General features: G+C 38.6%; 2 protein-coding genes across 2 annotated transcripts; both read left to right on the forward strand.

The window, feature by feature from the left end:
• Positions 1-7,893: 7,893 nt before the first annotated feature.
• Positions 7,894-9,993, forward strand: LOC122649841 (protein SODIUM POTASSIUM ROOT DEFECTIVE 1-like). Its single transcript, XM_043843088.1, has 3 exons — positions 7,894-8,646; positions 9,010-9,085; positions 9,832-9,993. The coding sequence occupies exons 1-3, from the start codon at positions 8,020-8,022 to the stop codon at positions 9,984-9,986; spliced, it is 858 nt and encodes a 285-aa protein (XP_043699023.1). The 5' UTR covers positions 7,894-8,019; the 3' UTR covers positions 9,987-9,993.
• Positions 9,994-14,963: 4,970 nt separating this feature from the next.
• Positions 14,964-15,779, forward strand: LOC122649814 (dirigent protein 24-like). The gene has a single exon (XM_043843056.1). It carries the CDS (start codon positions 14,964-14,966, stop codon positions 15,777-15,779), a length of 816 nt encoding a protein of 271 aa, XP_043698991.1.
• The last annotated feature ends 609 nt before the right edge of the window (positions 15,780-16,388 follow it).

Raw genomic sequence — 16,388 nt, forward strand, 5'->3', positions numbered from 1 at the left:
AATTGTTCTAAAATACATTGAAACCGAAAAACAACTTGCGGACATACTCACCAAGCCATTAAGTGAAGAGAGATTCTGCTATTTGAGGAGAGAACTCGGATTTGCAACCCTTTTGAGTAAAGTGAAATCCTCAAAAAGCCCAAAAATCAGGTTGTTAGAGAATTCGGCTAAAATCCCATTAATCCCTGTTTTGACCTGTCGGCAACCAGGACTCGTGTAGGTCGATCGACACGAAAAATTTCGTTTTTAAACATAAACCAAGAGGATTTTTCATTTCTCTCCTCTTATGTTCGAGACCTCTTCTCTCCAAAACCCTTTTCTCTCGAACTCCAAGGCAAAACCCCAAAAACCCTTGAGATTTCACCAAATCCAAGCCCCAAATCACTCTTCCTACACAATCTACCCACTTCCAACCCAAAAATCTCTATTTCTCTCTATTCTCTAAAGCCCTAGGTTTCAAATGGCTCCAAAACAAAGCAAGGGCAAGTAACCAAAGAAGAAAGCCAAAGTTGGAGAGCTCTGCGCATATGACAAGTCTCTCTTCATCTCGGAAAAGCCTCCATTCTCGGGAAGATTTGAGAAGAGAAAGGTTGACAAGGAAAGAAACAGAAGAGTTTCTCAATTTCTTGACTATGACATTGAAGAATATTTCAAATATTTGGGTTGGGAAAATACCTTAGTTTATGTTGATCCCCTGCTATCCCGACCTTGCGGACACTTTTATGTAATCGAGAACCCAAATAGTGGATGATAGGCTTGCCATCACATCCCTAGTAAAGGGTGTTCCCATCATGTTCACTTATGAAGATCTAGGAGAGATCATGGGGATTCCCACCGTAGGAGATATGAGCTATCTTCCTCCCAAAGGGGATGCCAAAACCTTTATGAATGTTGATGAAATTTATGGTGCCATCATGAAAGACTATGTTGGGTTTGAACCAACTGTTAAAGCTATAAAACTTCATGAACTACCCAGGATGATCAGCTTCATTGTCGGCTACAACATCTTGCCCAAAGGAGGCCATAGAGACCAAGTCAATCCCTTTCAAGCCTACATTACTTGGTGTCTTGTCACCGCCACTCCTATCAATCTTCCATATGTGATTATGAAGACCATGGAATCTGTGCATTACCTCATTATAGGGAAACCTTCCATATGGCGGACTCATAACGCCATCCTTAAGTTCCATGAAGTGGATCTCACTGGGAATTCATTGACCCAAAGATGATTGACATCGACTCATCCACCATCAAGAAGATGAAGTGGGATTTGTTGCGGCTCCTCCCTCACACCAAGCCCGAAGGAAGCGAGCTACCCACCATGTCACGGTGACGGCGAGTCACAAGAAGAGAGGACGCAGTGAGGATGAAGACTATCTTGGTGAACCCTCGGGGGACTATGTCACCAGAGAAGAATTTTTAAGTTTTTGCCAACAACTTGACACCCGCCTGAAGGGCTTTGATGATCACTTCACCTCTCTTCACAAAGATCAAGAAGAGATTCTTCGCATCCAATAGGAGAACCAAGTGATCTTACAGCGTCTCAATCTGCATTTCTTTCCTCCTCCTCCCCAGTAGAGATAGTTGACATCACGACTTTATATTAGAACTCTTGATCCGTACTTTTATGGCATACTTTTAAAACATGGAACTTCTATTTTGAAGCATGTGATGCTTTTAAAATTAACACTTTATTGGGCTTCATATTATTTGCTCTCTGTTCTTCTAACCATGCAGAAGTCATTTTCTTAGGGAGCCACCCTAAGATTGTTTTTGTTTGTTCATGGTTACAGCACTAGCTTAGGGGAGCCACCCTAAGATTGTTTGTGCTTGTTCATGCTCTACACCTCCTTTTTGTGTTGACAAAAGGGGGAGAAGTTATTATGATTCAAATATTCATTTTATGATAATGCATAATTCAAATATTCATTTTATGATAATGCATACCTTGAATTATGATGTATGATAATATAATACAAATTCATCTTGAGTTACATGCCCACATGAATAATGCATATATTTATCTTGAATTGCATACATACATGAGTAATGCATATTTTGAATCACATGTTTGTCATCATCAAAAAGGGGGAGATTGTTGGAAAACACATTCCTCCATAAACTAATTTTGATGATAACAAACATTAAGATTAATACTAATATTCCAATCTTTAAGCAAACCTCATAGTCAGACGTTGGGAACATCAAGCATCCAGGAAAGACTTGAAGATTGAGGAAAAGAAGAAATTTGAAGATTGAGGAACATCTTCTAAAGGAAGCCAAGACAAAGACTCTCCAAGAAGATTCAAGTGCATTAGAACACATTTCATTACATGTACACATCACATCACAAACACATTGCATTCACATGTAAGAGACCCTAGGAGGAACTCATTCCCATGCCCTAGGCTCAAGAAACATGGCCATTAAAGTGTTAGACAAAAACCTATGAAGTCCCCAAGCAAGCCGGACCAAAAATCCCCTTGACAGACAATCAAAAATAGGATAAGCGTCATCGTCGGTTGACCTGAATATAAAAATACAGACTGTTTCAGTAGCCTCGGTTGCAACCGACAGATCTATCGGTCGACCGACACCGTAGGTCGATCCATAGGTCGACCGACAATCGACCTACAGCCCCAAACTTGGGCTCAACGGCTAGTTTTCAACGGCTAGATTTTTGATGGTCGCATGACAACTTTTATAGGTCGGCCAGCGAGTCTAAAAATATGACAGTTTTATATCCGTTGGAGAACAAACAAACTCCAACTTTTGGCTTTATAAAACACATCCAAACAAGGAACAAAACACATCTTTTGATAGAAAAAGTGCATTGTACATTTGAGAAGGTACAAAAGTGAGAATTTGTCATTGAGCTAAATTATTCAATTCAAGCTCTTCAAAGAGATATTACCAAGCTCTTAACTCTCCACTCTCTCCAACTCATGCCATCAAGGAGAGTCATCTAGGAGACTCAAGGTGCATCACTCTCATTCATATCATTGAGCACCATCACTCAAAGGGTAAAAGTGTCACTACTCTTTGATAGGTATTTATACCAAACTTCTATTGTATTTACTTGTTTATGCTTTTGATTTGATAAAGCATTGTTGTATTAATCTAGACTGTACTTAGATTAGTACAAGGACCCTCTCATCCTTAAGAGATTGAAAGGATACTCTTATCCTGAAACTAAGATTGTAAGGATCCTCTTATCCTGTTAAAAAGAGTTGTAAATGTGTCATTTCCCCACCTATTGTATTGAAAGGGAAATACTAGTGGAATTCTCTCAAGGTTGAGAGGAGTGGATGTAGGCTAAGTTAGCCGAACCACTATAAATCTTGTGCCTCATTTACTTCTGCTTTTTGTATTTAATATAAGTGTGCAACCAATCGAAAAAGAGGCAAAATCCACTAGTGGTAACCTATTCACCCCCCTCTAGGTTACCCAACAGAAAAACCTCCAACATCTCCATAAATTTGATTTCAGAATTAAACTTTGTCATTATTGGTTTCTTCAACTATGGTGCTCTGCCCCCCTCTATGCGGGATGAATTGTTGACGGATGCTCTGTGTTGTCCCATATATCATATGTTATGATAGAATTACTGTTTATTTTCCCTTAATGTTGCAAATTTTCCCTTCCCACTGATGATTTTGCTATAGGTGGTAGGGTTCTGTCTTGTTTTTTGTGGATGTATCGGTTTCAGTCCAACTTGTATTTTTTCATTCTTGTTCTTTTAATATAAATGATCTATTAGTAAACAAAAGTATTGTACCTGCAGGTGGCATCACTAACTAAGATGTCTAAGCATCCAAACCACAATGAGAGAACCGCTGCCGGATCTAGAATACAACACTGCCCGAGTGATGTTGGATTTTAAGCTTAATTGAACAAAAAACTAAGTCACCCTTCAACATGTCCAACAACGGATCTTTATCCTCTTAGGTTCCTTGTCCGGCACAGTTCATACTAGGGCTGCAACAGGGTCGGGTTGGGCCGGGCTTTATAGAACCCTAGTCCAACCCTAAGTCCCCTTAGCTGGGCCCAAGCCCGACCCGACCCTGATTCAGGGCCAGAAAAATCCAACCCTGACCCGCCCTCCGGCCCGACCCTAATTGACCCTGATCATGGGGAGGGGGAAAGAAATGAATGGGTTGGAATGGGCTGGGAAGAACTTATTAATTTTACATAAAATAACAATATAATAAATTATATTATAACACTTATTGTCTTCATATATAGTATATTATATAAAAAAATGTGGGTGAAATTTAAAGTTCATAATGTATAATTTATATCAATATATATTTTATAGTATAACTTAAATCAGGGTTGGGCCGGGCCAGGCCAAGCTTAGCTCGAGGCCTCAACCCTAACCCGACCCGACCCTAACTCAGGGCCAGAAGTTTCCAGCCCTGACCCGCCCTCAGGGCCAAATATCTCAGCCCAGACCCTGTTCGGGCTCAGGGTGGGCCAGGGTGGGTTCGGGCCGGCAGGGCCAAACTTGCACCCCTAGTTCGTGCGGTTCCTCTCATAGGGGGGATGGAAATGATCACCTTATCCCTTGCCCAAACACACGGCCTCGGTGGAATCCACCCCCCTCTTATTAGAGGCACTAGGGAACTATACCAGGCAGGGACCTCATAGGATAATTTTCCCCAACAATGACAGTTAAAATCTGCAATTTTGTGGATTATAAACTAATTAGGATCTCTTCTTACCCAAGAAAACAAAAAAAACTAATTAAGATCTCTTTGAAAGTAAACGGTTTGAGCATTAGATTAATATCCGAGTAACCCAATTTCAAACGGTTTGGGCCTGACCGGGCCCAACAATGGAAAAACCGGGTTCCGGGGTCATGGTTGATCAGGTCAAAAAAGGTCCCAAACCCAAACATGGCTGCAAAAGATTCCAGACACGAGAGAGACAAGGATTACATGATGGATTAGGGATCTGAATACAAGGTTTCCCGCCGATTATGGATTTATTTATTTATTTTTTATAGATTTTATTAGCTTTATTAGTTCTAACTTGTCTTATTTGTTCCTGAATTAGAGACTGAAACTTTACACTTGTTTTACCCAAAAAGCCCTAGAAAAGAAGAAACAAAAATGAAGGGCTTTTTTAGGGTTCTAAGCAATTGCCGACTAACTTGACCTTTTGCTTGTCTATATTATTGTGAATCCCAGATTTTAGGGTTCTCCAATCCAACCACTAATTTTGTCTGTCAAGCAACCATGAAGATTAATTGATGATATTAAATTTGTAACAGTAAATGAGTAATTGGATATTAAATTTGTAGGCCATACCATAAAGTAAGATATCAATTTAAAGCTTAGGCATATATGATATTTTCTTCCTCATTTATAAAATTTTAGGTATTAAATGTTGGATCGGATTGATCGAATCGCTCATTAATTTCTGTCAGTCTGAATCGGCCAATCCATACTGGATTTATAAGGTTAAGGTTGATTCCGGTCAATTTCACTAAAATCGGAGATCGACTCATTGCCAATTCGCTTACTTTATCCATAAACAGTGTCAATTTGATGGTATAACAATGTAACCGACACTCAAGAATATGGAAGCGTTTGTATGTGTGAGAGAGAGAGAGAAGGAACGACACCCGTATTCAATAAGACCCCGTTTGTTTGATGGAGAGAGTGGGGTAAGAATGTTATGGGACTGGGTCCATGGGTTGGCGAATAGGCATCAGATTTTTACGTTTTTAAGCATCGGTATTGATTCGACTTTATCAAGCAGTTCGTACTGATTTTGCACCTTGCCAATCTTGATACTGTGTCGATACCATATCAATGACACAACACAGACAAGGAATAAAATGATAAAAATATATATATATATATATATATATATATATCAATTTTTCAAGGAAAATCATAGGCAAATTTGTCAAATACTGTAAATCCATATCGATACCAATCTAATACCGTATCAGTTTCCGATTTGACCGACACCCATTCCAATAAGGTGCACTAAAACCATGGGGCCTAAGGATTTAAGAGAGAGAAAGAGACGCCCATATTCAATAAAGGATTTACGAGAAAGAACGACACCCGTATTCAATAAGGATGGTAAATCGTTTTCCCTTTTCCTTTTATTAGGGCAAGGAACCTAATGGGAACAGCCAACCAATTAAAATAGTAGTTTATTTTTTTTAATAAAAAATGATCATTTTTAGAAAAAAAAATTTTAAATGGTTAAATAGTTAAAGATTTCTTTTTTTTTAATAACAAAATAGTTAAAGATTCAGTTGAAGAAAATACAGCACTTTGTATTTGTAGTGTGAGGAGAGGGATAGGTACATCACCGCGGTGTGCAGTAAGGTTGCATCAACAGGGCACGAGACAGGGCATCATACAAATGGGGTAGGAGGATCATTTCAAAAGGAGGAAATGGAAAAGAGAGAGAAACACAATGGGCACTAGCTTTATTTTTTAAACGGGTGGTGCACTTAAGTTTCAGCTATATCAAAGTTTGTTACATGGTAAATATATAGAGCATTGGAAACTCACGGCTGTCCGAGAATTCATGGTAATAATTAAAATTACAAGTGTGAATGCAGATATATTGGAGATGTATATCAATAGACATGAGGGTATTTTATTTAACGGATTAGACTATAAAATTTGATATAACAACAATAATCATAACCTTATTCCAATTAAATGGGGTCGGTTACATAGATCCTAAGAAGCTGTGACAGTAATAGAAATACGAGGAGTAGAAGAGAAAAAAAAAATAAGTACAAAGGAGTAAAAGGAAGTGAAAAGATAAAATAAAGTTACTAAAAGAAAAAGTCTAAGCAGTAGTCAAAGCAACATCCCAAGAATATCCCCTTATAAGTGGTTGGCTACACGGTTCTTGTCGTCGAGCCCTACTAACTCCATATCCTTTTTTACCACTTCTCCAATAGTCATTTTAGGCCTGCCCTTACCTCTTTTAGGTCCTTCAAACTGAATCTGGTCACTCCTCCCTACTGGTGCATCCAAGGGTCTTCGTTGGACATGACCATACCATCTCAAGCGGCTCTCATGAAGTTTGTCTTGGATTGGTGCAACTCTTAATTCGATTCTAATACAATCATTCCTTACTTTATCTCTCCTGGTCTTGCCACACATCCACCTCAACATCCTCATCTCTGCTACACTCATCTGATGATTATATCTTATCTATCCAGTAGTTCGAATAACCACATCATCCTTCCACACGACAAAAGAAAAGTGGGCATGTGGCAATATGAGGGGTGGGTTTTAACAGTTTTTTCCAATATTATGTTTTTGAATTGTTTTTTTCTTTTTTTCATTTTTAAATGATTTTTTTTTTCCAAATGATTTGTTCAGATGACAAACCAGGTTGAACTTGAACCGAGATTTTGTTCAATTTGATCCCTAGCCCGGTTTGAAACTATGGATCTAAGACATATGCTAGTTTCTATGTTAATGTGAGCATGTACAATGCAACCAAATGGAGGTGGTTCTGAGTATAAGCTGATCCTTAGAAAAGGAAGAATTTCTTCACCACTAATGGTGATGTGATCTTGTGAATGGACTCTTATGTCATAATTAACTCTACCCGTACTATACAATGTCGAAAATACCTTTTTTATGCACAGATCTTCTAAGTGAGGAGATTCTCTCTTTACCATGGGTGGAGAGAAACAGGGTCTATTTGTTTATTAAAGTACTCAAGCAATATCAATAATAGCTATATTATCAGAGAAAAAGTGAATCCAACATTAAAGGTTGAGATTGATTATTCAATGTCTAATCTCTAATGTTGTCTCAATTATTCAAATCTTGAGGGGCCCAGACTTTGCTTTCTTTCTAGCTTCTCCTCTGGCCCAATTACTTAAAAGCAGGTCATGCTAGCTCACTTGGAAGCTCTCTCTCTCTCTCTCTCTCTCTCTCTCAGTTCATGTAGCAAATGCAAAAATCTTTTAAAGTTAAAACCAGTACTGGGGTGGTGTTGTGTTACCAGTGACTTTAATCAGAGATGAAAGGAATCGATCTCTTCTGTGCATCTCCAGCCTCAACAGCCATATGTGTGAGCTTCGACAAAAGCTCTGTGTTTCTACAAGGTGGTCGGGCAATAGATCGCCATAATCCTCATCTTAAGGACTCAAGAAGAAGCAGCAGTAGATCAGGCCTTCTCAACCCTCCTCCATCTTCTCCCTATTCCTCGCATTCTCATTCTCATTCTCATTCTCATTCTCGTTCTCAACCTCAACCACCCACAAAATCCAAACCTTACCCACAAAACAGAAATCAAAAGAAGACTACAAGAAAGAGCTCTGCTAAGGCCACTGATCTCATTAGCCCACCTGGTTCCTCCAGATATCTCTTGAGTGATACCTCTTTCTTTGATGTCTATTCCGATTTTGATCCAATTTCTACATTAGTTCCTGTTGTACCCTCAAGGCCTCTTTCTCTCAACCCCCATGATTCTCCTGCTTTGAAACCTTCTTCTTCTTCCTCCTCGATTTCCTCTTCAACTCCCAACTTAAAACCTTTCTCTTCCTCATCTCTCTCACCACCATCTCCTGCTTTAAAACCTTCTTCTTCAACTCGCTCTTGTGACCAGGCTAGTCTATCTTCTTCTTCAACTCGCTCACATGACCAGGTTACTCTCTCTCTCTCTCTCTCTCTGTGTTTGTTTTTTGTTATTATTTATTATTGGGAGGGGGTTCTCTATACCGGCAGGGGGGCGCAATGATCATCCTACCCCTGCCCGAACACTCTGCCTGGGTAGGGTACGTAGCCACGATCCCACCCCCTTATTAGAGGGACTGGGAACTAGGCCGGGTAGGAAACTGGAGGAGATAATTTTCGACCAAATGGAGAGGGGGTGTTGAGGAAAAGGTTCACAATATGGGGGAAAAAAGAGATACACAATAGAGAGAGCTGGCTTAGCCTAAGCCGCTTGCTTAGAGAAACTTTTCTTTTCTTTTGATTTGATAATTGATATTTTCGTGAGATGTTGCAGATTGTGGTTCTGAGGGTTTCATTGCACTGCAAGGGCTGTGAAGGAAAAGTAAGGAAACATATCTCAAGAATGGAAGGTAAACCTTCTTTGTAGCTAGAATAAAAAAAGGGAAAAAGTTCTCTGCTCGGGAGTGCTGGCGTAGGGGAGTGTGGCCTACTCCAGTACTCCCATGAGTCTATCTCTCTCCTCCCTTTGTGAAAAGACACCTCTGCCCCTTTATTTTAAGGAGAAGAGAGATAGACACATGGGAGTGCTGGCATAGGCCACACTCCCGTACAGAAAACTGCTTCCCATAAAAAAATAACTAAAAACTCTGATTGATTGCAAGGGAAGGGAAAATATTTGCATTTCCCTTGAATCTAAACACCAAAAATGATTTTTCTTGTAAAATATATTTTATCTTATAGAAAAATATTTGCATTTCTCTTATAACCAAACAAAGTATAATTGTCGATAGTTACATGGAAAATTTGAATTCAAATTCACAATTTTTGTCATTGGGTGTTATTTCTCTTACAAAATCTTACAAAATAACCAAATTACAATGGTGCCAACACCATAAAACAAAGGAACCAACAACCTCACCCATGGATCATAAATTTGAAATAGACATCAATATGGGGACTTAATTAGTTTTTTTTTTTTTTGTGTGTGTGGTAGAAAGGAACTAATTAGTTTGGTATGAGCTTTTATTAAGTTGTGGAGGTGTCATGGTCTAATTCACCTTTCTTTGTCTATTTTAGATTAATGAGGATATTGATGTGGTGGTGTTCATATTCTTAATTGTTATGTTCTCTTTAATTATGTGGTTAATCTAAGCAGGGGTGACATCCTTTAGCATAGACTTTGAAACAAAGAAGGTGACGGTGATCGGGAACGTAACACCGTTGGGTGTACTCGCAAGTGTCTCGAGGGTAAAGAATGCACAATTCTGGCCATCACCGTCTTCGTCATCGCCTGTTGCCTCTAGTTACTGATAGAATCGAGGAAGATGAAAAAAATGTAGTTTATAAAGAACTAGGGTTTTATGTGTCTAGTATGGTTTAATTGTGTTATGCTCAAGACCAAATGTTGTGATTAATTAATGTAATCTAATTTTAATGATCTGACACACTATTTTACATTTTATGGGTATCCGAATCAGATTCCGATTCCGTATCTCTTTGGTTTTATAAAAATTGTACAGTAATGCTAAAAAAAACAGAAAAAGGTAACAACGAGGCAAATTAAAAGTAGGAAGTTTGATTCTCTTATGCTCTACTAATCATTTCTTGGAATAATTAATAGTCTTTTGTGTATTCTTAATTAATTTTTTAAAGAAAATATGAGGTTTAAAAATTACATAACTTTAGCTTTTCAAAGGTATATTATCCCTTATGAAGGTGGTCCCAATATTAGTCACGTGGAAAATCCAATGGGATCCAAATTTTGTGAATAAGTAAATCTCAATGTTTTTTACTCATGGAAATTTTCAATTTAAACCGAATTTACCAAGTGACAAAATAGAGATTTGAAAATCATAACTATGAGAGACTGCATAATACTAGTGGTTAAAGTACTAGACGCGTGCATGGATATACATAAAGATGTATGTCAATACACATGACGGTATTTGATTGAATTAAACATTGAAATTGGATACGTGACTGATCCAAGACATGTACTAGCTATCCAACAATTAGAATTACCAAATCATCATTTCACGGGGCACAATAATACGTCCTATTGTATTTTAGGGAAAAGGCTGGGCATGCTAGCACCCTATGTGTCTATCTCTGTCTTTTCCTCTTTGAAGAGTAAGGGAGTCATTCAAAGTGGAAATGGAAGTGAAAGTGGAGGTGGGGGGGGGGGGGGGGGAGAGAGAGAGAGAGAGAGAGATAGACACATAGGGTGCTAGCATACCCATCTCCCTTCCTGTATTTCAAATCAGTTTCTCTTAACCTATGATGAATAGAGAATCACTTCATCCACGAGTTTTGATCCTTCAAGAAAGATACTCTGAACCTTCAACTAGAAGGGATGAGATTAATGATAACATTCACTCGTCCTAATGCCCAATCATAACGTCAAATCACCATATCTCTTTTCACCTTAGTTTTAAGAGAAATAGGTTTTCACCATACCAATACTTGATCCTTGGTTTCCAAGGTACCACACAAAGGTTTTGACCATTGGAGCAACCAAGGGTATTGGTTGAAAACAAAATGTAATCCATTTGGTTTTGTCACTTATTGATCACCAATTGGTTTTGTCACATATTGAAAATGGAAGAAACTTCCAAGGAATTGTATTTTAGGAATTGATATTAGCTATGGTAGGAGCGACACTCTACATCTTCTAGTGGAAAATTGTCTTGCGTCCGTGAAGTAGTGAGTGAGATGTACAACCTAACCTCTATCTTGATTTTTAGATATTCTCTCTCATTTTTATTGGGTGTAGATGGAAAAAAAAAATCTTATTGTAACCATGGTTGGTGAAAAGAAAAATCTAAAACATATATTTTATTTTTCCCCTTTAGTATGTCACATTTTTTTCCTACAAGGGTACATTTCACATGCCTACAATTTTTAATTGATTTATAATTTTACTTTTTTGCCCTTTTTTATTTTCAAAAAATTGATTTAATGTATATTTATGTAGGGGTAAAAAATAACTTATAAAAAATTGGAAGTTATTTGATGCAGTTCCTATATGAAATGATAGATTTACCCTAATTAAAAAAATTAAATTAAGTATTTTTTGGGATAAAACAAAGGATAATTAAATGAATGTGTCAAATTGTAAACACACTTATAGAGACGTCATTTCAACAATCATATCCCTTTTAATAAAGACAAATCACTTTCAAATTATTTTGAAACCTTTTTTTTATCTCCTTTGTAAATAACTTGGGAAAAAGGTTAAGCAAATTGTTGGTGTACTGTAAGCTAACACCTCAGTGTCTCTCTCTTCCCCCTTTGAAATGACCCCTTGACACTCTTAAATGATGCTTCGTCCCATGCCCTCATTGGTATTGTCTGCTAGCTTACCGTGCATGGGCGGTGTGCCTATCCCTCCCTCAAATAAGACAAGGGACAGTCAAAATAAGGTTACAACTTTTCACCTCATCATTTTGGCGACAACAAGATATATACACCCATTTTTTTTTTATATATTATATTTTTTAAAAAAGAACATTGTCTAATCGCATGTCAGCCTGCACCATGATAATCCCCCAAAAAGTACCACCCCATGCCCTACAAAATGAAAAAGATCCCCTTAGTTGATGCCCTGCGGACAAGCTCTTATTGGTCCCTGCGCTGGTGCATGGGTGACACGAATGAACAACATTCTCTTCTCATATCTTTCAAAGAAAAAGACGAGCATACAACTATGGCGTAATTAATACCCTATCACAAACCCTCTCTAACTCAACTCTCCTCATTTAATGACATGAGCCTCATGTATACAAATCGTCACCCATCAAAGCTCTTTTCCCCCTCTAAACATGGATACTGTCAAAATAAGGGGCAAGTCTAGATCCCTCTCCTTTATCTTTTAAGGCGTTTTCACTAGCTATTATGTATCTCTGCAGCAGATGGCCTGCAAAGTTACAGCACCATGCCTTCCTGATACAGAAGCACTAGTGCATTGCAGGGTTGATGTTGAGCATACAAAGATGTGACTCTATAATGGAGTTTGGAAAGTGTGAAACTGTGAATCTGGCTATGGTCGGCAAGCATTGGGAGACCAAAGTTATTTGCCGCCTGTGAGGGTGTGAAGGTTTGAGGGGTCGTTATACTGTGTGGAGGGTTCAAAGTTGGAGCACAATCATGGACTACTTTTTCTCTTGTGTGCCCACCATTCAACAAAATGATGACTGCAAGGTAATGCTTTTACAAGCACTCCATTTCTTTCTTTCTCCTTTTGTGGGTTTTCTTACATACCTTCAATTTGTTTCCTCTTCTTTCTTCTTTTTTGAGATTTTGGAAGCTTTAGAAAGTGAAACTTGCATGAGTTGAGTGAGGACAACAAGAACCAGAATATCAAGGTCTTATCAGCTTTTTAGGTCTGGAAGAAATTAGAATTCCAAATTCCAATCTCTCTTACTTTAAATTTCTTGATGCTTTTGATAACTTTAATCTCTTTGACTCAAACATGTATGGCTAACATGAAGGTTAAGAAACTTTGGAAGTCAGTTAAGGGTAAAAATAAGTTCCAATTCTTGGAGCAGTTTGAGATTGAGGGCGGTTCTATTATTGAGAATGGATCATCTGCATGTACGTGTAGGTGAACGCACATGTGAAAGGTAACCATTTGTCATTTTTGTTTTCTTTAATACGATTCTTTCCCATGTAAGTGGCAAAAATGGGACAGGTGGTTACCTCTCATACATATAAAGAAACTGGAGTCATATATATTATTCGAAGTATTAGGATCTCTCTTGTTTTTTTTATTTTTTTGGTTTTTTTTTTTTTTATTTTTTATTTCAAGTGTCCCATGGGTCATGATGAAAGAGACTGATGAGGTCCATGGAGAACTTGATAATCCCCAACCAAAGAGGGTACATTTGGTTGCAAGAGGAATTGAAGGATGGAAGGGAAATGAAAAATTTTCAAACCTAGAAAAGAAATTTTTGTAATCATTATCCCATGTGATTGTATAAATTACTTAAATTTCATACCATATTTATAATGATACATTGTACATGTAATTCTTATTTTACTTTTTAAACCAAATGGGATTGAATGCAAAATTAAAGTAAAATTTAATCAAATATAGATTGATTTCGATTTAGTGATAGTCATATGATGGGGTAATGATTATAAAAGTTTCTTTTTTAGATTTGAAATTTTTTCATTTTCCATCCTCTCCTTCAATTCCTTTTGATTACAAAAATCTCTTTTTAGGTTTGAAAATTTTCTTTCCACCTCCCTTTAATTCTCAATTGCAACCAAACAAAGCCATAGGGAGAGGGCTCTCCACACATAAGAGTAAGAGTAATCTCTCACATCACACTAATCATTTTACAAAAAATGATTTTCATCAATTGAGATCCACATAGTTAAGGAGGAAAGATAATATTATGAATGTGAATCCTAAATGATTAATTAAGATGCGAGGAGGCACTAGAAAAGATCCCCACACTATTGGTGAATGGATCTTCTTTCCATTCCCATATTACATAAATTTGGGTTTGGATTTACAAAAATACGTAGCAAATCGATGCGTTTTTGTATATATCGACCCAAACCAAAGCCAAACCGTTAAGGTTAGATTCAAATGTTTCAGTCGATTTCGATCCGATTTGATTTCGGATTTCTATAGAGTTGCCTTAACGGGCTCTTGTTGGTCCACTATTAGATTATTATCGGTTTGGTTTGTTTTAATCGGTTTTTATCGGTCCAACCAACTTAGATCCTCTTTAACTACCAAGGCTACGATCTTGATTATTTACTTCATCTGTTATATGTGGACATTCCACATTCGTCTGATGAATCTAATGGGTCCCATTAGATTCATCAGTGAGTGGGCTTGGGAGTGGGTGTACTGCCTTAGGTTTCAGATCCTCAACCCAATAAACTCGGCCCATATATTAATTTGGTGGACTCAGGTGGGTTACATTAGTTGGAATCCGGGATGGGCTCGGGCAATCTTAGCAGACTCCGCCCATATATTTTCACCACCATTTTGGATTGGTGAAAATCGTCGAGATCAATCACGACCTATTCTTATCTAAATCTTATCTGAATCGGCAGATCCACGGATCCGATTCTTAAAACTCTGCTAACAACACAGCCATATCTAAATTTCATGGGTAGGTAGGCGGGTTATGGTTTTGGTTACTAACCACTCCATGCAACCTAAACCACTTCCCCTGTCCCCAAATAAAAGAGAGACATAAGAGGCCTAAGCTTAGTTTCCTTCCCTGGTCGTCATAGAAACTAGCTAGGAATTGAAGTAGAACAGAAATCATGACCAGGTGCACGAGCAAGAAGAACCCTCCCTTGCTGAATCTCAACTTAATGGCTCGGTTCCTCATGGCCATAACCATCTTCAACCAATCGACCTCATCAGCTCGTATTCTCGCTGATCTATCGCCGAACCGGCAGTCTCCATATGGCCGGCAACGCTTGATGACCTTCTTCATGCGAAGCGTACTCTGCGACGCCCAACCACCTTCTACCCCAAACCTCAATGACCAGCTTCCTTTCCCAAACCCTGTAGGTATCTTTCCTCCTAGTACTAGTCCTAGAGAATCCGGATCCGGATCCGGATCCGAATACCCAGTTCCAGAATCCTACCCTAACCCACCCACCGAAACCCCTTACATGTCCGGCATGCAAAGTTCTTTATCGTTCCCAACCGTAGCGACTGCGACACTCCAAGGGTTGGATTTGGGAGCTGTAACACCTATCGAGGAGGAGTTAGTGGAAGGTTTGGAGATTGGGTTTCCATATATATACCTGGGAAGAGCTAAAGGAGCTTATGTGGCGAGCTCAGATGATGGAAGCAGTCACATGATGGCAATGACTGCAAAGTTTGCTGACGGAGAAGAAGGTGGTGGTGGTGGTGCATCTAAGGATAGCTTGAGTTTCTTTGGTGTCCATCGAACTGATGTATATGAGTCTCACATCTCTGTCATCGGTGGTTCGGGAAAGTATGAGGGTGCAAATGGTTATGCGACAGTGAAGGCTGTGACGATGGGATCTAAGAATGACAGCACCTCCGCCACCGCCGCCTCAGCCACTGCCACCCTGCTTCAATTCACCGTTTCTATCACTTATTAGCATGACTGAGGGCTTTCTTATTCTCAATAAAAATACCCATTGATCCATAGTGGATGACTATATAGGAATACGTTGATTATATGTTATATTTCACTCTTATTGCTTATTGCAAACAGGGTTTTAGTTCACTGTATAGGCGGTGCCGATATTGATAGCCACCGATACCGATACCGATACCGATACCCAATATCAATACGGATGGGCCATGTCGGTCCATATCAAGTATTTGGGCCTGTTAATATCGAAGAGGTATGTCCGTATGTGACCATGAGCCTTGATCAATTTGTCAAATCTTAAAAGCCAAGGAGATCCATGGGCTTTTATAGAACCCAAGCCCAATGATGGCCTGTGAGTGAAATGTTTTTTTTTAATTTCTTCACTCCCCTCTACCCAAAAGAGAATGATAGGATCAATTCCAAGACCAAGCAACTATAAAGGCCAGGGTCCTTACCAGAGTAACCTAAATTTGACGGGACGGGATTCCCAATGGGACCAGTACCAAAATATCAGTTAGGTACCGAATGGGAATAGAACTATTAATTCCCTTTCAAAGGGTATATTTCATGTTCTTTCGTTCAAGTTTTATTGCTGGAGTTTGATGTATTTTGG

Source organism: Telopea speciosissima, chromosome 2, assembly GCF_018873765.1.
Source record: "Telopea speciosissima isolate NSW1024214 ecotype Mountain lineage chromosome 2, Tspe_v1, whole genome shotgun sequence".
NCBI lineage: Eukaryota > Viridiplantae > Streptophyta > Magnoliopsida > Proteales > Proteaceae > Telopea > Telopea speciosissima.